Below are 24,891 nucleotides of genomic sequence, written 5' to 3'. Positions count from 1 at the left end.
GGAGTCTGAGGAAACAAACCTTAAAGATTTTCACCAAAAAAAGAAAAAAAAAGAAAAAAAAAGCAAGTTCCCATCAACTTGGATGAGCACTGAAAATGAGGAATTCCTCAGGTTGCCATGAATTAAAATATTAAATCAGCTCAATAGCTACAGCTGCAACTGGCCCATCAGGCTCTTCCTTCTGAGCATCAACCTGAACAACTTCAGACAAGGCTTGAGCACATTAACACAGCCCCAAAAATAAGCCCACATTCTGCAGGTGGTGGAAGCTGGGCAGCAAGTGGCTCCCACCCTGCTGGGAGCAGTGACTGAGCTGTCACTGAGGGAGGGATGGTCACAGCACCCTGCCACCCCTGGCACCAGGGCTGGCACAAAATGTTCCACAAATCCCAACAATCTGAGCAGTGAAAAGTTACCCCGAAAAAATTTAAATTCAATTCCTTGAAACCACCTCCCCCAGCCTCACTGCTTCATCCAAACCCAGGATTTGTGAGAATAAACTCAGGGAGGAAAGGGCAAGAGGGGGACAAGAATTCTCCTGGAAACCCAAACTGGCATCACCAGCTCAGAAAGTGGATCCAGCTTTGCTAAAACAGAATTAAACTCTGATCACTGGAATAACTGATATTTGAACGTTATTAATTAAATTATCAGCACATTGTGGAAGAACAGAACATTGTCACAAACTTGTCCTGTGTGCTCTGTAGCTGTTCAATCACTGCAGGAGAGTTTTAAAGTCAGCAATTTAAAATTAAATTTTAAATTGAAAAAGAAAATAAATAAAAAGAAAATTCTTTTAACTGCTCTGGAACTCCTGTTTATTCCCCTCCAGTTCCTGCTTACTGGAGATGCCCCCCAAGTGCAAAACAAAAAACCAAACCAACATTTTTAACTCTAAAAAACGACATGAAGTGAGGCAACAGCAGAGGGGGTTTGTTCCTGAAAGATGGGAGCTACACTTTGAGCCCTGGGAGCTGTCAGTAAAGAAGGGCTGGAAATAAAGAAATCAAAAATGAGTCAGGAAGGTGGAAATGGAGAACAGTGCCCACCTGTGTGCCACACATACTGTACCCACACGTAGGTGCTGGCAGCAAAGAACAGCCACTGGATGGGGATGAAGAGCAGGCAGATGATGTTGGAGGTGAATGCTACACACACAAAAAATACTGAGAAGGCCTGCAAGAAAGGGGGCAGGGGAAGAAGAACAGGCTTGGTTATTCCACACCAAATACAGGTTTTTATCTGTATTAAAATACATCTAATACCTTTTATATAAAATATCTAATAGCGATGATTTTATAACTCAGCAATATTTCTAATTTTACATGGTTAATTTAAATATAGAAAATTATATCTATGTAAGTAATTTATAAAAATATAAATATTGTATGTATTTATATAAAATATATACAGCTATAGAAATAACAATATTTTATATGGTTATATTTTTATGTAGCCAAATATAGTACAAGTTTAAATTTAATATATCAAATTATACATTTTTCTATATAAGTATATATTGTATTTATATAAAATATATAGATCTATATAAATAACAATATTTTATATGGATATATTTTTATATAGCCATATATATAGTACATGTTTAATTTTAATATATAAAACTATACATTTTTCTATATAAATATATCTTTCATATATGTATATAAAAGATATAAAACTATCTAAATAACAATATTTTATATGGCTACATTTTTATATAGACATATATAGTACATGTTTAATTTTAATATATAAAACTATACATTTTTCTATATAAATATATCTTTCATATATGTATATAAAAGATATAAAACTATATAAATAACAATATTTTATATGACTACATTTTTATATAGCAATATATAGTACATGTTTAATTTTAATATATAAAACTATACCTTTTTCTATATAAGTATATATTGTATGTGTTTATATAAAATATATACATCTATAGAAACAACAATATTTTATATGGCTATATTTTATATAGCAATATATAGTACATGTTTAATTTAATATATAAAATTAGACATTTTTCTATATAAATTGTATGTATTTGTATAAAATATATACATCTATAGAAATAACAATATTTTATATGGCTATATTTTTATATAGCCATATATAGAGTACATGTTTAATTTTAATATATAAAATTATAAAAACTATTTTCTATATAAATACATATTTTATATATGTATATAAGAGATATAAAACTATATAAATAACAATAATTTTATGTAGCCCTATAGATAGACAGCATATCTGTGTGTACATACACATAGATTAAAATATTTTAAAATTCTATAGAAGAGGGTTTTCTTTAGAACAATACAGCAAGTCTTCTGTTTACACATACACAAGATTATATACAAATTCTGCTTAATTCAAAGCCAGCTTGGCAATTTAAACACGACTTCTCTGGGGTGAAATTGGGCTAAATCTTGATTTCATTTCCCATTCAGGCACGTGGGAGATTGCACTGCTGTCCTGTGCCCACTCACCAGGCCCTGGGATGGAAACTGGGCTAAATCCTGATTTCATTTCCCATTCAGGCACGTGGGAGATTGCACTGCTGTCCTGTGCCCACTCACCAGGCCCTGGGATGGAAACTGGGCTAAATCCTGATTTCATTTCCCATTCAGGCACGTGGGAGATTGCACTGCTGTCCTGTGCCCACTCACCAGGCCCTGGGATGGAAATTGGGCTAAATCTTGATTTCATTTCCCACTAAGGCACGTGGCAGAGGGCACTGCTGCCCTGTGCCCACTCACCAGGCCCTGGGATGGAAATTGGGCTAAATCCTGATTTCATTTCCCATTCAGGCACATGGCACAGGGGCACTGCTGCCCTGTGCCCACTCACCAGGCCCTGGTAGCGGAAGGAGTCGTACACGCTCCTGATGAAGAGCCAGAAGGGCCACAGGTACTCAAACCTGAACTCCAGCACAAAGTCTGCCAGCAGCACCAGGGCCCACACCACCAGGAACTTCAGGTACAGGAAGGTGCTGGGGGAAAGAAAAAGGACATTTCAGCTCAGGCTTTCCAACAGCAAACTGACTTTTTAAAAATTAAAATATTCAGAATGAAAACTAAGGACAGCTGTAATACACAGAAATAAGAATGTCAGCTAAAATAAACAAAAAAACCCAAACTTAAACTTATTTTATAATTTTTTTTTTTTTTATTCTCCCATTACAAAATCTGCCAGGGTCCACACCACCAGGAACTTCAGGTACAGGAAGGTGCTGGGGGAAAGAAAAAGGACATTTCAGCTCAGGCTTTCCAACAGCAAACTGACTTTTTAAAAATTAAAATATTCAGAATTAAAAGTAAGGACAGCTGTAATACATAGAAATAAGAATGTCAGCTAAAATAAACAAAAAAACCCAAAACCTAAACTTATTTTATAATTTTTTTTTTTTTTATTCTCCCATTACAAAATCTGCCAGGGTCCACACCACCAGGAACTTCAGGTACAGGAAGGTGCTGGGGGAAAGAAAAAGGACATTTCAGGTCAGGCTTTCCAACTGGCAAACTGATTTTATTTTTTTTTTTTTAATTAAAATATTCAGAATTAAAACTAAGGACAACTGTAATACATAGAAGGAAGAATGTCAGCTAAAATAATTTTATAAAATAAGTTTAGGCTTGTTTGTTTTGGTTTTTTTGGGTTTTTTTGGTGGTTTTTTTTTAATTTTTATTTTTTTTTATTCTTTTTTTTTTTTTTTGGCGGGGTTTTTTGGTGGTTTTTTTTTGGGGTTTTTTGGTGGTTTTTTTTTATTTTTATTTTTTTTTATTCTCCCATTACAGCTGGCCTAACGAAGCCAACACTGAACTGCATTTATTTTTATTCCCAATAAACAGCAGGGTCCCTGCTCATCAGCACCCATCTCCCTCCCCAGCAGGCTGCAGATGTTCCCTCATTTATCAGACTGCAACACCAATGAACTGAGGTGTGTTTTAATCCTACAGCAATTTCAAGACTGATTTTATATTATCAGTGTTAGATTTGAAAACATTTCTATGGAGGCAAATGGATCCCTTACAAACAAACAAACCAACCCCCAAAAAATGGAAGCGCACGAGGCCTGAGAGCAGCCTAACTTCTATTTTTAATTATTTCTGAGCCACATTCCCATGTTCTGAGTCCTGCATTTTGAACCACTGATGATCCTTCTTGGCAACAGAGCTTAAAAACATTCTGAGCTCATACCCAAGCAACACTTGAGGCATCAGCCCAATCCATTCTTCCAAAAAAGCAGAAAAAAACCCCTTTTTTTCCCCAAAGCCACCACCCCAGATCTGTCACTCCAGCTCGCCCCTTGCTGCTCTCTATTAGGTTACAACAAAAAAAAAGGGGGAGGGGGTAAAAATATTTTTTTCTTGTTTAAATGAAATGCAAATTGTCCTTTTAGGAACTTTTTTCCCTCCCGTGCCAGCACAAGCAGCAGAACTTTGCCCTGGAATGTTGAGTGGGAGGTGCCCAGGGTTGGCACCTTTGCCAGGCAGGGTCGAGTTTCTGCCCTGCTGGGGCCACGGGGCTTTTTTAGGAACTTGTTCAGAGCTTGGGGGAAGAGACAAAACACCAAATTTCCCGGGAAAGAGCTGGGTACAGGCAGAGGTGTGGAAATGACTGAACTTGTGCAATTCCCAGCCAAGTTCGGGCAATGCACAGGGCTGGGCAAACTCTTGGGTTTCCTGGGAGTCAGGGGTGAGTGGCAGGTGCCTGAGAGTGCCCTTACCCACAGAATGGGCAGGGAAAAACACTGCAGAAGGCTCCAGAAACACTTCAGTGGAATGGAAACAAAATCCATGGCACACACTTGCACATTGAAGGAAGTTCTGAGGGAGCCAGCCCCAGGCATTGAGCATTTTAAAAATGCTCAAACCCAAGGAAATATCCCACACCAAAACCCCAAATGGTGACACTGTCCTGGTGGATCATGCTTCCCCAGGCTGCCTCTCCCTAGCTACAGATCCTCACCAGAACTCTGTAAAAAGCAGCTGCACTCAGAGAACATTTGACCCTGAAGGTGACAATTTGCTCCAGACTCTGGAATTGCACCCGTGCAACTCCTCAGAGCTGAGGCATTCCAGAAAACCATGGCAGCCAGGAATTCCCTGCTCACTTCAGTTGTGTTGTGGAGCCTTTTGCTGGGCTCCTCTGGTGGCTATTGTTGATTTTCCTGCACTGAAGGCAGGAGGAGACCCCATTTTCCCAGCAAACGAGGCTGTCAGGACTGATGCTGCTCAGCAGTGAAGTGCCACTCCAATGAAAGCATTTGCTGAACAAGAGTTCTGTAACACAGCCATTAAAGTGATTTCTGATATTAAATTCCTATCAATCCAAGGGCCCTGCTGACACTTAGCACCTTCTAAAGTGGAACTGGAACAATGCAACACTTGTAAGGAGGTTTTGCCAACACTATTAAAGAGCCTATTTCTCATTGTCTGAAGAGCTCAGAACTCCAGGAGTTCAGGAAAGTCTCAAAGCTCAATCCTGGGGTTGGCCCCAGCAGGGAAGGAGCCCAAATCCCAAATCCTGCTGCCCCTGAGGTGCTGCACAGGCAGGTTTGTGTTCCCAGCTGAAACACACCCCCAGGAATGAAATCCCCTGGAAAACCTCTTTATTCCAAATGTATTCCACGAGGCCAACTGGAATTCTGAGGTGGATCCAAGACAGGGAAGATTCTTGCAGGTAAATACCTAAAATCTGGGTTATCCAATTTCCTGACACGTGTCAAAAAATCTGCCCTGGGTGAGCTGGCAGAGGTGTAAGGACAGGGCTTTCCCCATATGGCATCTGACCCTGGAGGGTGATAAAGGAAAGGGAAGGATGGACACATCCATGCCAGGAGCAGGGCACAGGGCAGGAGGAGCAGGGATTGCAGAGCTGCAATTTCTCTGGAAGATCAACTGATGGCTAATGTACACTGAAGAGAAAGATTGATTCATAGCCCTGTAGTGCCTGTGCTCCCCCTTGGAATTTGCAAATAAATAATTTTCCTGCTGATTTTTCCTCCCCCTGCAAGTGCCAGATGCCATTTCCTTCCCCCCCTCCCTTTTTTTCCCCTCTCTTGTTCTTTGTTCTCCTTTTACTGCCCCTGCAGAAGCAGATCCTCTGCCAGCTGTAAGGTAAAAACACTGCCAAAAATCCTTAGAAAAAGCCCCAATTCTGCACCCCAAACCCAAACTGGGGGTGGATAAAGCCCCAATTCCACCCCACTGTTATCAGCAAGGCCCAGAGGCTGGAAAGGCAATCCTGGCACGTTCCATTTGGCAGCCTGACTCATCCCAGACAATGGAGTGGGAGGAATCCTGAGGCTGACAGGGTGCCAAGGGCACAGGTGAGCTTTCAAAAGGTGAATTGGAGCTTTTGGGTGAAATCACCAAATAATCAACAGCCCCTCCACCTCAGGGCTACCCAGCAGCCACCACACCAGGGATGTTGAGTGGAGATTAGCAAACATTAAAGCTTTATCTAAATAAACACACAAACAGATAGCTGAGATTATTATCAGCGGGCAGAAGGGAAACACGGAGTCTGAAAGGCAGAAAACATCTCTGCTGACACTGAGCACGTGAAACACCTGCCAGCCACAGGTCTGGAAAGGAAAAGAAATGCAAGGAAAGCTCCCTGAGCCCTGATTCTGTGCCATGCCAGGGCACAGAGGGCACCCACCCCGAGCTGGGCAGGAGGGAAGGGAAATCCCCCAGGCAGGGGCACACAACACTGTGGGGCTGGGCCAGGAGGCACTGCCAGCTCTGGGAATTCAGCTGCAAAGCCCAAATCCCAAAATGCAGCCACACGAGAGCTCCTTTAGCTGCAGGGAGTGAGAGCCAGGGCAGAGGGGCTGGCACAGCAGAGCACATGAAATGCAGGATAAATGACACTGGAGCCCTGCACTGAAGTTCAGGTCATAAAAGGCAGCTGTGCTGCTTTGTTCCAGACCTCCAGAAAATGCTTTACCCTCTGTGGGAAGCTGGGAAAAAAGAAGAATAAATTAGCAGGAGGAATCATTATGGATTTTCAAGAAAAGCCTACAAAAGGAGGTAGTGCTGATGTTTTCCTTCCAGTTTATTTGGCTGCTGAAAATGCAGTGCCTGGCATTCAGCAGAGGGAAGCAGGAGCGTTTGTGGGGTGGTGGCACCCAGGAATCCTGCCCTGTGCCACCAGGGTCACCTGGAGAGGAGACAGCCCCCCCTGCCAGGCACCCACTTGGCTGCCAGCCCCCGGAGTGCCTGGCATAAAGGGCAATTCACATCCCCAGCTAAAATAAACCCTGCCTCTGAAGGAACATGGAGCACTTCAGGACTATTGTCAGGGAACCCACGAGACAGCAGCTGATGTGGCAGGGAGGTGTGGAATTCATCTTGAAACTTCCCCAGCGAGGAAAGTGGGACCAAGCAGAGCCAAAACAAGCAAAATCAGCAATGCAGCTGGAGGGGTTCAGCCAGATCAAAGATGAGGACTGGGAAGACTCAGGAACAAGCAGGAACAAATAAACTTTAATTCTTAACTGATGACAAGCTGCAATGAATACTTCTAATTAACAATTAAGGGTTTAATGCATGCACCCTGCCAAAGGTAGGGGATGTTAAATCACTTTGTGGCCATTGTTTGACACAGGAAAAGGCAAAATTTGGAATAGAAGCTGTGGAAATAAGAGACCCTTCAATTCCTACTGTGAGTGTGGTGGCTTTGGAGATCTGTTGAAAGCAGTTATTTTAAATTATAATAAAGTTCTTTCCACAGATCCTGCAATACTTCTAAAGAGCATAAGTCAATGCAAAAATCAGCGTTCAGAGTGACAGATCATCCACACCTTTCAGTGCTGCCCAAATTTTTAAATTTCTAACTCTGTTCTGTTTTTCTATCACTTCTTACAATCTGCTTCAGTTTGACACATGCAATGAACTCTGCCACCAGAGCTTCCCTGCAGGACAATTCCTCCCCTGGCCCAAACCTGCTCATTTTCCCAGCTCTGCCCCAAACCTGCTCATTTTCCCAGCCCTCACCCACCCCAGTGTCTCAGTGACAGCTCTGCCCTGCTCACATGCCAGGCTGGACAGGAGGCTTAAATTAAGATCAGGCTTAATTTAAAAACCAAACAAAACAAAGAGTTCAGCATCCCAATGGTGCTGTTTGCTCAGCCTGGCTGCTCTGCCCATAAACTCAGGATGCTTCCTCCTGATAACTGCATTTACTGGGTCTGTGTAAGCTGATGGGGACAATTAAGATAAGCTGAATAAATAACTGCAGTAATTACAAGAATTGAGACAACTGTAGTTCTGTGAGAAGTTACCTGTATGTGATCACTGAATTATGGAGTGAAGAGACAAAAAAATAATAAAAAAAGGAGAAAGATCCTAAATCCATGCAGAAGAACTTCCCTCTGCTCAGATTTCCAAAGGGAAAAGCCTTCCCACTATTTCTCCTTTTCTGTGTGACAACACTCTGAGCACACTGATTGTTTCTGTTTTGCAAAACGCCACGTGAAACAAAAGCTAAAAATCCCATTCCTGAACCAAAGCATCCCAGGAGCAGCAAAGGCAGAGCTCAGGGGCTCCAGCAGCTCCTCCTGCTGCACACACTCAGCTCCTGGAGCTCTCTGAGCTTTCCCTGACTTCCCCTCCTTCTCTCACCCCACCTTCCCTGCCAGCCACCTCACAGGCAAAGCATCTGGAGATCCTTTTGAAATCCAGTCATGAGCAATTCCTTATACATTTGAATTATTCTTCACCTTGAATAATCATTTCTACACAAGGGATGCTTTTCTTCACCGTTCCAGGCAGGGTTTTCCCAAACCCTGGAAGTCTAAAGCAAGAAGCACTCTACTCTCACAGATTCACTACAAGTGGGATAAGCAGCACACTGGGACAATTTCATTCCTGTCCCAGCTCCCCAGCAGCTGCTTCCCTCATGCAAAGTTAACATCTGAATTGTATGAGCTCGCTCAGGTTTCCAGGCACCGCATCCATCAACCCCACTGAACTAGAAACAGAAATGGGACAGCAGCACATTTACTACAGCTCTCACAAGCTGCCAGCCCCTCCTGACCCAGACTCCTGCTGGCTGAGAAAGGCACGATTTCTGCACAGCACACAGAGCCTGGCACACTCAGAGAGCTGCCAACACTCCTTACACAGGCTCACAGCAGCCGTGCTGGGACACAAGGCACACCTGGGGAAACACCACAAGGCACACCTGGGAGCACAAAGCACAAGGCACACCTGGGGAAACAACACAAGGCACACCTGGGACACAACACAAGGCACACCTGGGACACAACACAAGGCACACCTGGGGAAACAACACAAGGCACACCTGGGGAAACAACACAAGGCACACCTGGGGAAACAACACAAGGCACACCTGGGGAAACAACACAAGGCACACCTGGGGAAACAACACAAGGCACACCTGGGACACACCACAAAGCACACTGGAAAACACCACAAAGCACACCTGGAAAACACCACAAATCCCAATGCTGGGGATGAGGCACATGCCACGTGCATCTCCCTTCAGCGCTGTTTGTGCCCTCACTGCCAGGGTCAGGGGTGAGCCGGGCACCTGCCGTGCCCCCCGGCACACCGGGCACCGGTAATTCCCAGGCAGCCTCCAGCTCCCGTGGCTCCCACGGCTTCCCCGCAGCCCCAGCAGCAGCACGGCAAACACAACTCTGTGACACCCCGGCCGAGGAGCGGGGCCAGCAGCCGCTGCGAGCCCGAGCCTGGCAGTGCCCAGCCGGGAAACCCTCCCCGGGCAGACAGGCCAGGCTCGGAGCTCCGGCGGTGCCCAGCTGAGAGACCCCGCCGGGACACACTGCCCAGGCCGGGCTCGGAGCTCACAGTGCCCAGCTGTGACACCCCACCGGGAAACGCTCCCCTGACGAAGCTCGGAGCTCCGGCGGTGCCCAGCTGAGAGACCCCGCTGGTAAACCGTGCCCAGGCCGGGCTCGGAGCTCACAGTGCCCAGCTGTGAGACCCCGCTGGTAAACCCTCCCCAGGCCAGGCTCGGAGCTCCGGGACCCCGCCGGGGTGACCCACGGCGAAGGCCGCCGCGCTGTGCGCGCCCCCCGGGGCCGGCCCCGGCCGCTCCGTGGCGGCGGNCCTGAGGGGCGCCGGGGCGCCATGACGGTGACAGGGCCGGGGGGCCCGTGGCCGCCAACCGCCCGCTCCCGGCGCCGCGGCGGCCGCTCGGTACCTGCCGTAGATGCCCTCGGTGATGCGGTTCCGCTTGAGCGGCCGCCGCAGTTTGCTGCAGTCCGCGCTCCGCCGCTTCATCCCGCCGGCCCGGCCCGGCCCGGCCCGCCCCGCTCACGGCAGCACCATCCGCCCCCGCGGGGGGTTCCCGAGCGCGGGGGTTTTTTTGGGGGGTTTATGTTGGTTTTTTTCCCTTTTTTTTTCTTTTTTTTTTCCCCGGGAAACAAAGAAATAAAAATAATTCCTGGTCCGTCCCTCCCCGCCGTGTCCCCCCGCGCAGCCGCCGCGCAGCGCCCCGCCTCCCCGGCGATCACCAATCAAATGGTTGAGGCCACCTGAGTGACAGCATGTTCTACCAATCGGCAGTGGACAAAGGCAGATAGACGGTAGAGTGGACCAATCGCAGTGCGAGAAAGTTGAGCCCACCTCGTGCCGTCGCGTGGCGCGCCCAGCACCGTGAATGACGGCCCTGCAACCCAATCAGAGATGATGATTTGTGATTGATGGACTGTCAACCAATCAGAATGCAGACTTTGGTCTCCTCCCGCCTACTGTGCTACGGGCTGGTTCCTGCCCCTTGCGGTGACCGACAGCAAAATTCCCCAATGGAGGAGAAACAGAAAAATAAAAGGACAGCTCAGCCATCCACTCGGAAACGGAAGAAGGAGGGCTCTATTTCCTCTGTCACCGTAGCACCGAGGTGCCACCTCCCCCGCTTGATTGACAGCCTCGCTGGCGAATGGGCAGCTGGGGAAGGGGACAGCGCTGGGGCTCAGGTGCAGAGTCAGGCAGTGACAGTTTGTGACGCCCGGCGCCGCCCGCACAGCGCGGCCTGCGCCGCCTCCCGCCGGAGAGCAAAATAACCCCCGGCCTGACCGACAGGCCGCGCCAGCCAATGAGGAGCGCGCGTAGCTGAGTGACAAGCAACCGGGCCAATCGTAGCGCAGGACGCGCGGCCCGAAGACGGCCGGTGCTGGGGATAAGCCAATCAGAAGGCAGGAGGAGCTGCGCTCGGCCAATGGGAGGGCAGTCCCTAAGGGCGGCCTGTGGGGAGGGGGCGGGCATTCAGCGAGGGGCGGGGCCCGCCGGGTCTGTGGGAGCCGTGAGGGCGGCAATGGCGGCGCCGCTCCTGAGGGCGGCCGCAGCTCCGGCTGGGGGCACGGTGGCGGTGCCCGTGCCCGCGACCCGGGCTGTGCCCACGGGCCTGCCGGGGCGATAGATCGCCCAGAGCGAGGGTCTGGCAGTGCTGGGCTGAGGCGCGGGGTGCTTTCCCGGTGTTGGAGTTACAGTTTAGAATTGGAGCGTCACGGATTTGTTTGGGCTAAAGAGTCCTTGAAGATCACCTCATTCCATCCCCTGCCGTGGCATGGACACCTTGGGCACTGCCAGGGATCCAGGGTAGCCACAGCTGCTCTGGGCCCCTGTGCCAGGCTGGACACTGGGGCTGGGAGCAGCCTGGGGCAGTGGAAGGTGTCCCTGCCATGGCAGGGGTGGCGCTGGGTGGCTTCAAGGTCCCTTCCCACCCAAACCAGCCCATGGTTTGTGCTGTGGATCCATAAAGTGTCCCTGGAGCTGTTCCCGTGGCCCTGTGTGAACAACAGGCTGATCCCACAGCAGCAGAGGAGCTGCTGCACCCCCAGAGACCCCCGATTCCCTGCCTTGGGTTGGATCTGTGCGTGTCTGCAGAGCTGTGGGGTCACGCTGGGGCTCTCAGCAGGACCCTCCCCGCCTTTCTGTGCTGAGTGAATGGATCATGGTGCTGTTTATGGATTCATGTTCTCCCTGCCCTCTGGCTGAGCTGCCAGGCCCCCAGCAGCTGGAGTGCCCTGGGGAGCAGGGCAGGGCTGGCCGTGGCTCTGGCCCTGGCCCTGGCCATGGTTCTGGCTGTGGCCATGGTTGTAGCCGTGGCTCTGGCCGTGTTTCTGACCGTGGTTCTGGCTGTGTTTCTGGCCCTGGCCATGGTTGTGGCCATGTCTCTGGCCGTGTCTCTGGCCATGGCTCTGCCCGTGGTTCTAGCTCTGGCTGTGTCTCTGGCTGTGTTTCTGGCCATGTCTCTGGCCGTGGCTCTGGCTGTGTTTCTGGCCCTGGCTGTGTCTCTGGCCATGTTTCTGGCCGTGTTTCTAGCCATGGCCATGGCTCTGGCTGTGTTTCTGGCCATGTCTCTGGCCGTGGTTCTGGCCATGGCCATGGCTCTGTCTGTGTTTCTGTCTGTGTTTCTGGCCATGGCTCTGCCCGTGGTTCTAGCTCTGGCTGTGTCTCTGGCTGTGTTTCTGGCCATGTCTCTGGCTGTGTCTCTGGCTGCGTTTCTGGCCATGGCCATGGCTCTATCTGTGTTTCTGGCCCTGGCCGTGTTTCTGGCCATGGCCATGGCTCTGGCCATGTTTCTGGCTGTGGTTCTAGCTCTGGCTCAGTCTGTGGCTGGGCAGGGTCTGGGCTCCTGCCCCAGCCCAGATAAGGAGCTGCTCCCTGCTCCCGCCTCTTCCCTTTTATCTCTGGCTGTGCTCCCCCTGCAGCTCTGCTGTGCTGTGGGGGCACGGGCACAGCTCCCGGGGCACAGCAGTCCCTGCTGCTGCCAGGGCACAGCAGTCCCTGCTGCTCCCAGGGCACAGCAGTCCCTGCTGCTGCCAGGGCACAGCAGTCCCTGCTGCTCCCGGGGCACAGCAGTCCCTGCTCCTCCCGGGGCACAGCAGTCCCTGCTGCTCCTCCCGGGGCACAGCAGTCCCTGCTGCTGCCAGGGCACAGCAGTCCCTGCTGCTCCCGGGGCACAGCAGTCCCTGCTCCTCCCGGGGCACAGCAGTCCCTGCTGCTCCATGCTCCTGCACGATGCCCTCCCGCCACCGGAGCTTCCGCTGCAGCGTGCCCTGGCTCGTGCTGCTGCTGCAGGCCCTGCTCCTGCTGCGCTCCTTGCTGGGCTTCCCGAGGGTCAGTGACACCTACTCCTCATTCAGCTCCTCCTACCCGGGTAAGCCTGGCACCTGCTGGGGGACATGGGGGGGTCCCTGCTGCTCCTGTGCCCCGGGACTCTGGTGGGGAGGAGCAGAATGGTTTTATTGCTTTTGAACCTGCCAGGAGTGCTGGGGGTTTCTTTGTGTCACAGGTGTGATGGGGATACAAGGCTAAATTGGGGTTTTGGTCGGTTTTCTGTTGGGTTTTTTGGCCTCTCAAGCCTCACGTTGTGGCATCCATTCAGATCAGTGTGTCAAAATAAATTCAGCATTAAGGGTGTTTTTTCTCTGATTATAGATCGGAAAGAAAGCTCTGGAATTCTTTGCAAGCTCTGAACAATAGCGGCACTTAATTTTTTATCTGAAGGCTTCTTAGTTAATTGTAATTTTTAATTGATTTTTTTAAAACCAGAAATCTACATTAATAATTTCACTGCTGTCTTGTTCTTTTCTGTCCTGCAGTATTTCAAGATGTCACGCACATGGTGATTTTTGGGTTTGGCTTCTTCCTGATGGTTCTGAGAAGATATGGCTTCAGCAGCACTGGGTTCAACTTCTTGCTCGTTGTTCTTGGTGTCCAGTGCTCCGTGCTGGCAGAAGATTTATTAGTTTTCCTTAAGGGAGAGCAAAATGAAGTTGGTATGGAAAGGTAATGAGTTCATGTTGGAGCTGGGCTAGTGCAGAACTGCTGGTTGCTCCCTGTGCAGTGAATGTCTCCTCGTGGGGCCCTGCTGGGGATGGGCAGGGCACATTTGCAGGCATTTCAGAGGGCTTTTAAGGGTTTTTCAGTGCATTGTTGTGTTCCATTCCTTTTTATTGGCCCTGGTGTCACCCTGAGTTGTTCTTTCCTTTCTTTCTTGCAGTCTAACAAAGGCTGTGATGAGCACGACTGCTGTGGTCATCTCCACTGGGGCTGTCCTGGGCAAGGCCAATCCTGTGCAGCTAATTGTGATGACCCTGGTGGAATTAATCTTTTTCTACGTGAGCAGATGCATCAACGGGACATTCCTGGAGGTACCCTGGTGGGATTTGCAGCTCTGTGGGGGGAAATGTCACTGGAGCAGCAGCAGCAGTGGCTTTGTGTGGCCTGGCTCAGGCCACAGATGGTGAATATTGTGTTGCTGCAGGTCCCAGACTACCTCACCATGATGCACGTGTACCTCTTTGGAGCCTACTTTGGCCTGGCACTCGCCTCGCGCTTCCCTGAGCCTCCCCCAGGGCTGGACAAGAACAGGAGCACCCCAAAGTCAGAGCTGTTCTCAGTGCTGGGTGAGTCCAGGCTGGAGTGCCCCCGCTGGATGGGGAATTGCAGGGGGAACATGGGGAGGGTTGGGGGTTTAAATGCAAAATGGAACTCTGGATGCAGCCGAGCACAAGAACTGCTGCTGTTTGTGGCAGTGCCCCCTTTCCTCCTGGCCCAGAGGCCACTCCTGCCACAGCTGGGGCTCAGTTTGCTTTGCCACCTCAGCACAAGGGCTACTCCAGGCTACCAGTCCTTTCTCCAGGCTCACCACTGCCTTTCCTGGCCATGCTGTCCCCTTGGCTGGCTGGTGAGGGGCTGTGTGCCAGAGCTGAGCTCATAGCTTGTGTTTCAGCAGAGCTCAGCCTGCTGGCCCAGGTGGTGCACAGAGATAGAAAAGGGCAGTCCCTGCTGGTAAGAGAAATAAAAAGATAAAGCCTGTGGAGGGTGGGGAGTGTGATACAGGCAGGCCCACGAGAGGGGAGCTGGGGAGGGGCAGCCTCACTGCCTGGGACTTTCATTCCTTTTCTTAGGGAAGCAATTTGGTGTCTTTATTATCACAATTTCTATAGTGCAGCTGCCACAGGCTGAGCCCAGAGCTTCCTGCAGGGGTCCACAGAGTCTCATTCTCAGTCAGTCTTTGCCCAGTGCAGGGAATACAACATTTAAATGCTGCTCTTTTGTGTCCCTGGAGTTCTTGTTTGCTGTTTATTTCCAGAGCTGAGCACATACTCATAAGAAAGCTTCAGGAGATTTTATATCTGTGGATATAAAAGGACTTTAGGACTGACTAACTGCCTGATCAAGGGGAACAGGATGAATTATCTCACAAGTCCTCAGTGCCACCATAAGTTTAGAGTTGCTGAGATGGCCTCTCCTGTCTGAGGCAGGGTTATGTCAGCCTTGGTGCATGGAAATCATGGATATTAGCAATGCAAACTGGGTTTCACAGAGCCAAGCTGGTACAAAATCAGTGCCTGCCAGGGCTGCTGGGAGCTGGGTTTGTGCCTCATAGTGACAATGCCTGTGTCACTTGTTAGGGGTCTTGGACAAGAGAACATCAGATGTCACTCAGGTGGATTGCACAGGGTCTGGTACCTCTGGGGGTGGGGAACACATCATCAGCGATGGGAGCAGGCTGGAGACAAAACACAGCTGGGAATGCCAGAGGAGCTGCTGCCTTGTGTTGGTGCTGGAGTCTGTGCACAGCCCGGGGCCACAGGGACCAGCCTGAGCTGCTCTGAGGCCACCGAGGTCCCTCTGTCCCTCTGTCCCTCTGTCCCTCTGTCCCTCTGTCCCTCTGCCGGCTGGAATTCGGTGTGTGCAGTGCTGCCCCAGGCAGGTGAGGAGGAATGCATCCTGCCAGGCAGGGCACTGCTCCAGGGAGGCTGAGCTTCCCAAAGCTGACCAAGAGAGGCAGAAGAACCTGTTTGCATTCCTGTTAGAGAAGCCTGTGCGCTCCTGGGGCTGTGACACTGACAGCTCCTCACTGCTGCCAGCTCCTCCTGGAGCAGGCTCTGCCGTGGGAAGGCTTTGGGAATCACAGTGGATGCACCCTGGGGGCTGCAGCCCCCCAGAGACAGGCAGGGATGGCTTCCCCGTGGCTCAGAGCAGCTCCTGAGGGTCTCTTTCCTTGTCCCCAAGGCACTGTGTTTGTCTGGGTGTTCTGGCCGAGCTTCAATTCCATCCTGGCTGACTCCAAGGAGAAGGCAGTGCTCAACACTTACTTGGCCCTCGCAGTGAGTGCTGTGGCTGCCTTCATGTTGTCTGCCCTGACCTCCAAGGATGGCAAATTCAGAATGGTAAGGACGTGGGGGAAGCCTGCATGGGGTTTTTCTGTTCAAAGAGATTTTCAGGAATACACTGGAACCGAAACCTTGTCCAGGGTCTGACAGTCACAGACTCACAGAGGGGTTTGGATGGGAGGGGGCATCAAAGATCACCTCATCCCACCCCCTGCCGTGGCAGGGACACCTCCCATTATCCCAGGCTGCTCCAAGCCCCAGTGTCCAGCCTGGCCTTGGGCACTGCCTGGGATCCAGGGGCAGCCACAGCTGCTCTGGGCACCTGTGCCAGGGCCTGCCCACCCTCACAAGCAACAATTCCTTCCCGATATTGAATCTGCACCTTCCCTCTTTCAGTTTAAAGCTGCTGCCCCTTGTCCCATCCCTGCAAGCCCTGTCAGGAGCCCCTGGTGTGTTTTGCAGGCCCACATCCGCAGTGCAGTCCTGGCTGGAGGGGTGGCTGTCAGTTACTCAGCACAGGGCATCCACCACCCTTGGATTGCCATGATCCTGGGGCTGCTGGCCAGTGTCATCACCATCCTGGGAGCTCACTGTGTGCAGGTAATGCTCAATCCCCTACATGCTTCTTGGATAAGCTGTGTACATTTTTTTCCCAGTGCAGCATACCCCAAGGGAAACCTCTTTTCCAACCTGGGAAAGCTGAGGTGTTTTGAGCAGAGTGCAGGATTGCAGCTCGTGAGAGCAAATTGATCCTCTAGGTCTGCAACAGCTGATCTGCAATTACCAACTTGTGTTTCTGGGTGTCAGTTAAACCTTTTCTTCTTCCCAGAGGTGCTTGAATCCTGCTTTGAAGCTTCAGGATACTTCTGGAGTTCATTTCACTTTTGGTTTGCCTGCTGTGCTTGGAGCTGTGGCCACTGTTGTTCTCCGTGTTGTAGAAGATGGGATTGAGACACGATGGAATGAATTATCCAGGTACATAAATTCTTATATTCAATAATGCAGATAAAGAATCATCACTGCAGTGTGCCCTGAGAAGAGCTGTCAGACATCCAGAGAGCCTGAATGTCACCACATTGTTTTCTATCAGGTAACCCAAGATAACCCTGAAGTCCAACAAAAAAAAAGTCAGTAAAAATGAATTTGGGAGTTGAGCAGACTTTGGGTCCTGTTCTCTGTCTCCCTTTTTGTTTTTGTTAAATACAACAGGTACAGGAGATGAAGGCTGGGCATGTGCCTCCCTCCAAAACTCACCTTAGGGTTTGGGATGTTTTGGGGAGCTCAGGAGGGAGGGAGGAATGAGAGTGCAGCATGAGGGCCTGACACTGCTCATCGTGTTCTTAGTGAAACCAATTTAATGAAGTTTTAATACCAAAAAATTGGACAAAATAAATCTTCTGAAGTCTGCATTTAGGTATGTTCCTGAAACACCTCACTGCAGCTGCAGATTTGAGAATTGCAGCTTCTCTGAGAGGTTTTGATAGCTGCAGATTCATTCACAGTGGTCATGCTGAACAAAAGGTGAAACACTTTTTTTGCTTTTCAGTCTGGGTTACACTGCCTTTTTTAATATTGGTGCCTTCTGCCAGACCATCAGCACTGCCTTGATAACAGGATTGATTACAGGTCAGTACTGAGACATCCCAGGAATGCCTTTATTTCCTTGGAGCAAGTTTCTATGGCTAAATCACTTGTGGGAGAAATGGAAATGTGAGTGCCAGGGACTCTTCCCAGCCAGAGCTGTTTTGCACAGAAATAACCCAGCAGCACCATTCTTTCAGTGCTGAAGTTTTATTGTAACCAAGCTTTTACAGCTGCAGACAGGACAGGTATGAAGATGAAAATACTTCCACTTTTGGGTGTTGTCTTATTGACAGAAGATGCCCCAGTCTGGGGCTTGTCACTTTTTAGGCCATTTGGAGCAAATGTGCAAAGTTTCAATAGCATCAGGAGCTGCCTCAGCCCAGCTGCAGCCCTTTGATCAAGAGATTTGGGGATTTTTGGGACTTTTTGCTGCTTTGGCAGCAGCCCTCACGTGGCTGCCACGGAATGCTCTGGTTTGTGGCAGCTGCTGCTTTTCCCCAGCCCCTGATTCTGTCTGGAGCAACAGAGAAATGGCCACTGAAAATGGCTGGGAAACACAGCCTACAAGGATTTTGGGAGTGTTTTAATTTATTTAAAATTTTCACTACTTGAAGGGTAATGAAGAAGGAATAGATCTTTAGGAAACATCCAGCTGAAATAACCAAACATTCAGTGTTTAACCAACTGTTCAAAAATCCAGAGATTCCCATCAGAGATCCCAAACTGCCAGTGCTGATAAGCCAGCTTGGTTTTAATAAACAAGCACTTCTCGTGCAAGAAACTCATCATTTTGATGTATTTTCATAACCTAGCAGCTGTTTAATGGGGTTTTACCTAAAGTAATTCATTTTTAGTACCCCAAGCCTTGATCCTGGCAAGCCTCTTTTTGTATTTAAGGCCAGCTCGAGTCAGGGGGGCTCTGCTGCAGGATTTAGGTCTGAATTTGTGTTTTGATCTGTTACATTTGGATAAATGTTGCCAAGAAACTCCTGTTGCACACAATCCTCCCCTTGCCCTGGTGTTTTATGTTTATTTTGGATCTCTCTTTTAACCCACAGGTTTGATCTTAAACATCAAACTGCTGAAAGCAGTGCACGTCTCCAAGTACTTTGATGACCAGTTTTACTGGGAGGTGGGTTTCAAAATGATTTCAGATTCCCTGGGGGGGAGTTCATTTAGCACCTTGATGAAGAATTCCAGGTATTTGAATTAAAAATATGAGGGAAAAAAGGTTTATTCCTTTTCCCAGCACATTCTGATGCACAAACAGTCCTTGGGCACCCTTAGGTGCTGATGTGAGGCTGTATCTGAATTACAGGAATAACAAAGGGGTGGAAATAAGCTTTTAATCAGCTTTTCCCTTGGTCTGGAGTTTTTTCCTGTGATGATTTGATATGTTCTGATACAGGAATGTTTGTGTTCACAGTTTCCCCACTTGTCTGTTGGATTTTGAGTGGAGGATCCCAGCTGACAGCCAGGACCAAGCTAAGATTTTCCTCTTTATCACCAGAAAAACTGAACAGCTGTGATGGGTTCAGAGAGCACTGAAATATCAATTCTCAGGCCCACAAAAGTCACCCCAATGGACACTCCAAAACCAAACTGTTCCAGTTCTTCTTGAAAGATACAGAGTGTGAATCCACAGGTGCAAACTTCAGGTGCATTCAGCTTTTCTGCTTTGTTGGCCTTACCTTAAATATATTTTAGAAGATATGTACAAAAAAGTTGTCTGCATTCATGGCTTATCAATCCAAATGCTTGGAAACATTAAACTATTTTTAGCTCCTGAGTTTACAAGGCAAAATGATGGATTTGAAAGTGTCATTTCTCAAGGAGCCCTTCTTATCTAGCAAAGCACTCAGGTTTTTAAGCTGAGTTGGTTCTGCTGAAGGCCTTGACAAGGCAGGATTTGAGTGAGCTGGAGCAGGGCCAGAACTCTGCATCCTGCCAGCCTGAACTCCTGGAAAAATCTGCAGGTTGGGAGGTTCTGCTGGCCAAAGTTCAGCTGGGGGTGGTGTTCCTAAGCCCTGGGGTTTGCTGCCAGTGGAAAACACAGCCAGAGCTCAGGGCACAGCACGGGGATGGGCCAGCACCCCGTCCTGGCAGGGACACAGGATTTGGGGACACAGGATTTGGGGACAAGGGTTCCCTGCCAGTGAACCCTGCATTCTGAATGGATTGTGACCCTCAGCATTTCTTCCTTTCAAAGAGAGTTGACACAGAGAAATCTGTGAGCAGTGCTTACCTAGAAAAGGAGTGCAAATGTGGCTGTTTTCCCTCCCTTCAGCACCCTGGGAGCAGTGAGGGAGCTGGTGCCAGGCTGAGCCCTGTGCTGAGGCTCCCTGGCCTCATTCCCTCTCTGCTGAGCACATCCCCACACTCAGAGGGAGGCAGCTCCCAGGGGATGCAGCTGGCACAGGCAGGGCCAGCTCTCCTTGTTCCCAGCTCCCACAGAGCCAGCAGGAGCTCAGCAGCTGCCCAAAGCTTCCACCCACACCTGGGAGCTGCTACTTCCCAAACACTTCCTCTTTATCACCACAGGGTAAAGGAAATATTCAGGGATGGGGGGGAAAGGAAAAATCCCAAAGCACCACAGTTCTGAATGACACAAGAAAAGCCACACACACACACAAAACCAGCAAGGTTTGAAATTGCAGAAATGGTTATATTGCCCAGATACAGGAAATAGTCAATAAATATCTGTTAAAAGGTTGTTTAAATGCAGTTTTAGTAAGTATTGGATTGTAAATAACATCCTAGAAAGAGCTGGTTAAATACATCCATATTCCACTCTCCTTTTATTTGTAACAAACATCATTTTAGAAAAGTGACTCCACTGTTGTTTGTAGCAGTTTTACATTTCTCAAAAACACCACAACGCTGAAGTGGACGTACAAGAGTAAAAAAAATAAGCAGAAAAGAGCTGGATTTAGTGCTTTCAGCTTTCCTTGATTTCTCTTCAGACACAATGGAAGGTTTACAAAATGCTTTTACAAAAATTTGGGGGTGCACTTAAAGCCCAGGGGGGTTCACTGCCACAAATCCTCCGTGCGACCAAACTTGAACACCAGGCCCCTGTGGGAACACAGCAAAGGGACAGCACAAATCAAATTCCTTTTGTTTTAAACACAAGATTTCAAGGGGTGTTTGTCAGTCCAGTTCCTGTGCAGGCAGATCCCAGTTTATTCACACAGGTCTGCTTACAAAACAGGGCTTCAGGACTAACCAGAGCACAGCAGCTTTGAGTTTTTCATTGAAATTAAATGGTACACAAATAAAAGAGGTCACTCTTACCCAAAAAAGATGAATGCATTCTGGAAAAACACTGCTATTCCTGGGTACACCACTGGTTTTTCTAAGAGATAAAAAAATCCCCATAAATTTTTTAAAGTAATTTTCAAGCATATCCCATTTCTGCCATGTCATTTCCCTTGTGCTAATTTAGCAGAGAGGCTTTGGGAGCAATCTGCAGGAGCTCAGGAATTTGTATTCTGGGAATAAGTGTTCACCCAGGGAATCATTCCCTTAAAACTGCAGCAGTTTAATTATATCCATGGAGTTCCCAGCTGGGTTTTTAGAGGAAGTTTGCACTTAAATAGATCAAATCCACGCCAATATCAGTAATAAAATGGGAGAGTGGAGTGTAGGGCAAAATACTCAAACTGGGCCTGCCTAAAAACCCTCTGAACACCAATTCTAAAATCCAGAAATCACTGAAAACACCTTAAACTTCCAAAAACAGGGACAGCTCTTACCTTTAACCACATAACCCCCAAAGAGGATCCACATGGAGGCAATGAGGGACCCAAAAGCCATCATGAAACCGAGGAAGAGCCAGATCCGAGCTCCTGCAAAGGGATGGGATGTGCTGTACCCCAAAATGGGATGTGCTGTGCCCCAAAACAGGGATGTGCTGTACCCCAAAATGGGATGTCCTGAACCCCCAAACAGGGATGTGCTGTACCCCCAAACAGGGATGTGCTGTACCCCCAAGCAGGGATGTGCTGTACCCCAAAATGGGACTGTCCTGAACCCCCAAACAGGGATGTCCTGAACCCCCAAACAGGGATGTGCTGTACCCCAAACAGGGACTGTCCTGAACTCCCAAATGGGATGTGCTGTACCCCAAACAGGGACTGTCCTGAACCCCCAAACAGGGATGTGCTGTACCCCAAAATGGGATGTGCTGAACCCCCCAAACAGGGATGTCCTGTCCCCCCAAACAGGGATGTCCTGTCCCCCCAAACAGGGATGTCCTGTCCCCCCAAACAGGGATGTCCTGTCCCCCCAAACAGGGATGTGCTGTACCCCAAACAGGGATGTCCTGTCCCCCCAAACAGGGATGTGCTGTACCCCAAACAGGGGATGTTTTGTCCCCCCAAACAGGGACCCCAGCCCCACAAAGCCCTGGCACAGCTGGCCCCTGTCTGTTGTATTTTCTGACGCCCCCCATGGTTGGAAGGAATGATGAATGTGGCTCTCTGTTCTTAAAAAGCTAATTTTTGGTTTGGAATCTGGGTTATACTCAAAAATGCTATGCTAAAACTGTACTAAAAAACACAAGCAAAAAGCTGAAAGGTGCTAACAAAAACTCAAACCTTGCAAAGTCTGACACAGCTCAGCCAACAAATAAAACCAATTTCCACGAAACCAATTAAACAACCTCCAACCCACCCAAACACGTGAAGAACAAACCAGACAATTCTTATTTTCATTTTTCCCTGAGCATTCTCAGCTTCCCAGAAAACCCCGTGGGCAACCCCAAATTTTGAGATGTGCAGGACAGGTACCTGTCTGGCCCAGGCAGCCCTCGCTGTAGCTGTCCCCCCTCACCTGCCCGTTGGACACGGCGTTGATCCTGCCCAGGAGGGACAAAAGGGACAAAAGGGACATGAAAATGGCATTTTGGTGCTCCCTGCTGCTGGGAACAGGGCACATCTTGTGCTTCCTGGCATGTATTTACTGTTCATTTGTAGGACTGGATTGATCTGTTTAGGTAGTGTGGGAAATGTTAATAAATTTGAATGAATTTAATAAATAAATTAGATAATGAGATAAATAAATAATAAAATATAAACGATGAATTAAATAAAGAATAAATTTAAATAAATGCAATGAATAATTTAAATAAGAAAATAAATAAATACAATTAATAAAAAGAAATCAATGAAATATAAATAAATATAGCAAAAAGAGCAAAATAAATAAAAATAAATAAAAAATAAATAAAGAAAATTAATATAAATAAATAAATGAGATGTAAATAAATATAAAATAGCAAAAAATATAAATAAATATAAATAAAGAATAAAGAAAATTAATATAAGTAAATAAATAAATGAAATATAAATAAATATAGCAAAAATAGCAAAATAAATATAAATAAATAAAAATGAATAAAGGAAATTAATATAAATAAATAAAATGTAGCAAAAATAGCAAAATAAAAATAAATTAAAAATAAATAAATAAAGATAATTAATAAAATTAATTAAATAAATAAAATGTAAATAAATACAGCAAAAATAGCAAAATAAATATAAATAAATAAAAAATGAATAAAGAAAATGCATATAAATAAATAAAGCAAAAATAGCAAAATAAATATAAATAAATAAAAAATGAATAAAGAAAATGCAAATAAATAAATATAGCAAAAATAGCAAAATAAATATAAATTTAAAATAAAGAAAATTAATTAAAATAAATAAACAAAATATAAATAAACATTGCAAAAATAGCAAAATAAATAAAAACAAATAAAGAAAATTAATAATAACTTTATTGTCCTAACCCCGATTGTCCAAATTCTTATTACTCCAATTTCATTACTATTTTATAACCATTTTATTAACGTTAAACTTTTAAACCGCTCGGATTCCCCACTCACATGAGGAAGGCGATGGTGGCGATCACCCCGCAGGCGTGGTACGAGTGGTTGAAATCTTCCACCTGAGGGTATTTCACTGCAGCATCGATGATGATCCACCAGCCCGTGAAAAACTGGGGGAAAAAGAGCTTCAAATGCAGAAAAAGCTAAAAATGCAGAGCTTGAAAAACAGGCACGGCCGGGGCTCCGAGTGAGAATTGATGTTTTTACATCAATATTTAAACAGCCCCAGCCCGACTGAACTGTGACAACATCACTTTGGCATCGCTGGCTGCAAAGGGTTTTTGCACCCCAGCGTCACTGCAGCATCGATGATGATCCACCAGCCCGTGAAAAACTGGGGGAAAAAGAGCTTCAAATGCAGAAAAAGCTAAAAATGCAGAGCTTGAAAAACAGGCACGGCCGGGGCTCCGAGTGAGAATTGATGATTTTACATCAATATTTAATCAGCCCCAGACTGAACTGTGACAACATCACTTTGGCTGCAAAGGGTTTTTGCACCCCAGCAGTTCCTCCCCGTGAAAAATGTGAAAATCGGTGAAATTGGAAAAAAGGAGGGAGGCAGCCAGGCCAGCTTGTGAGTCACTGTGCTCACAGGGACAGCGCATCCCTGCTCCTCCTGCCCTGGAACTGCCCCTGAAACAGCCCCAACCACCCCCAAACCGCGTCCCCAGCGCCACATCCACGCAGTTTTAAACACTTTAAAAAAAATTTAAAACATTTTTTAAACATTCCCAGGGACTCCAGCACTGCCTGACCACCTTTTCATGGAGAAATTCCCTTTTATCCAGGCTGAACGCGAGGCCTTTCCTCTCATCCTCGCACCCAAGGCTCCCAAACCTTTCCCGCAAACAGGGAAGGACAGAAAACCCCAAAGGAAACCCCAAAGAAAACCCCAAAGAACCCCAGCCCGAGTCCCGGGCGGGCCGTACCAGCACGCCCGCGGCCACCGAGGCGATGGCGTTGCGCTTCTCGGCCCAGTCCACGCACTCGGAGCAGCGCAGGCTCTCCAGGAAGCCGGACATGCTGCGGGGGCTGCGGGAGGGAGCGAGCGAGCGGCGGCTCGGGGAGCGCCCGAGCCCCGGGACACACCGCGCTGCCCGGGCACGGAACCCCCGGGCACGGAATGCCGGGCACGGAATCCCCGGGCACTGAATCCCCCAGTCACTGCATCCCCCGCACCCCGGTCACGGAATCTCCGCACATCCCGGTCACTGAATCCTCCGGTCACTGCATTCCCGCACCCCGGTCACTGAATCCCGCACATCCCAGT

At 48.1% G+C, this 24,891-nt stretch overlaps 3 protein-coding genes across 11 annotated transcripts in view; 1 reads left to right on the top strand and 2 right to left on the bottom strand.

The window, feature by feature from the left end:
* The window catches only part of MACO1 (macoilin 1), a 31,540-nt gene extending 21,020 nt beyond the window's left edge, over positions 1–10,520 (bottom strand). For 2 of the 7 annotated variants that reach the window (XM_039733693.1, XM_039733696.1), the window contains exons 1-3: positions 10,216–10,520; positions 2,869–3,010; positions 1,050–1,176 (exon numbers count right to left, since the gene is read on the bottom strand). In XM_039733693.1, coding sequence (XP_039589627.1) covers positions 1,050–1,176; positions 2,869–3,010; positions 10,216–10,295 — 349 coding nt within the window. In that variant the 5' untranslated portion in view covers positions 10,296–10,520. The remainder of the gene's footprint in view (positions 1–1,049; positions 1,177–2,868; positions 3,011–10,215) is intronic. The other 5 variants (XM_039733694.1, XM_039733695.1, XM_039733689.1 and 2 more) reach the window with 4 other exon arrangements.
* Positions 10,521–12,897: 2,377 nt separating this feature from the next.
* On the top strand, positions 12,898–19,532 carry RHCE (Rh blood group CcEe antigens). Of its 2 annotated transcripts, none has more exons than XM_039733461.1 (10): positions 12,898–13,176; positions 13,622–13,808; positions 14,023–14,173; positions 14,287–14,428; positions 16,044–16,201; positions 16,541–16,744; positions 16,974–17,119; positions 17,691–17,770; positions 18,787–18,860; positions 19,155–19,532. In XM_039733461.1, exons 1-10 carry the CDS (start codon positions 13,038–13,040, stop codon positions 19,179–19,181), a joined length of 1,308 nt encoding a protein of 435 aa, XP_039589395.1. In that variant the 5' UTR covers positions 12,898–13,037; the 3' UTR covers positions 19,182–19,532. The 2 variants fall into 2 exon arrangements, with proteins under 2 accessions (XP_039589395.1, XP_039589396.1); XM_039733462.1 differs by having other exon boundaries at positions 12,900–13,176; positions 16,607–16,744.
* Positions 19,533–20,368: 836 nt separating this feature from the next.
* On the bottom strand, positions 20,369–24,775 carry TMEM50A (transmembrane protein 50A). Of its 2 annotated transcripts, XM_039733466.1 has the most exons (6): positions 24,551–24,764; positions 23,619–23,731; positions 22,519–22,586; positions 21,484–21,576; positions 21,023–21,083; positions 20,373–20,803 (listed from the first exon to the last, which is right to left on the bottom strand). In XM_039733466.1, exons 1-6 carry the CDS (start codon positions 24,641–24,643, stop codon positions 20,758–20,760), a joined length of 474 nt encoding a protein of 157 aa, XP_039589400.1. In that variant the 5' UTR covers positions 24,644–24,764; the 3' UTR covers positions 20,373–20,757. The 2 variants fall into 2 exon arrangements, with proteins under 2 accessions (XP_039589401.1, XP_039589400.1); XM_039733467.1 differs by lacking the exon at positions 21,484–21,576 and having other exon boundaries at positions 20,369–20,803; positions 24,551–24,775.
* Positions 24,776–24,891: the final 116 nt, after the last annotated feature.

This window comes from Passer montanus, unplaced genomic scaffold, assembly GCF_014805655.1.
Source record: "Passer montanus isolate IOZ18808 unplaced genomic scaffold, ASM1480565v1 scaffold89, whole genome shotgun sequence".
Classification (NCBI taxonomy): Eukaryota; Metazoa; Chordata; class Aves; order Passeriformes; family Passeridae; genus Passer; species Passer montanus.
This window is presented reverse-complemented; position numbering and strand designations above follow the sequence as displayed.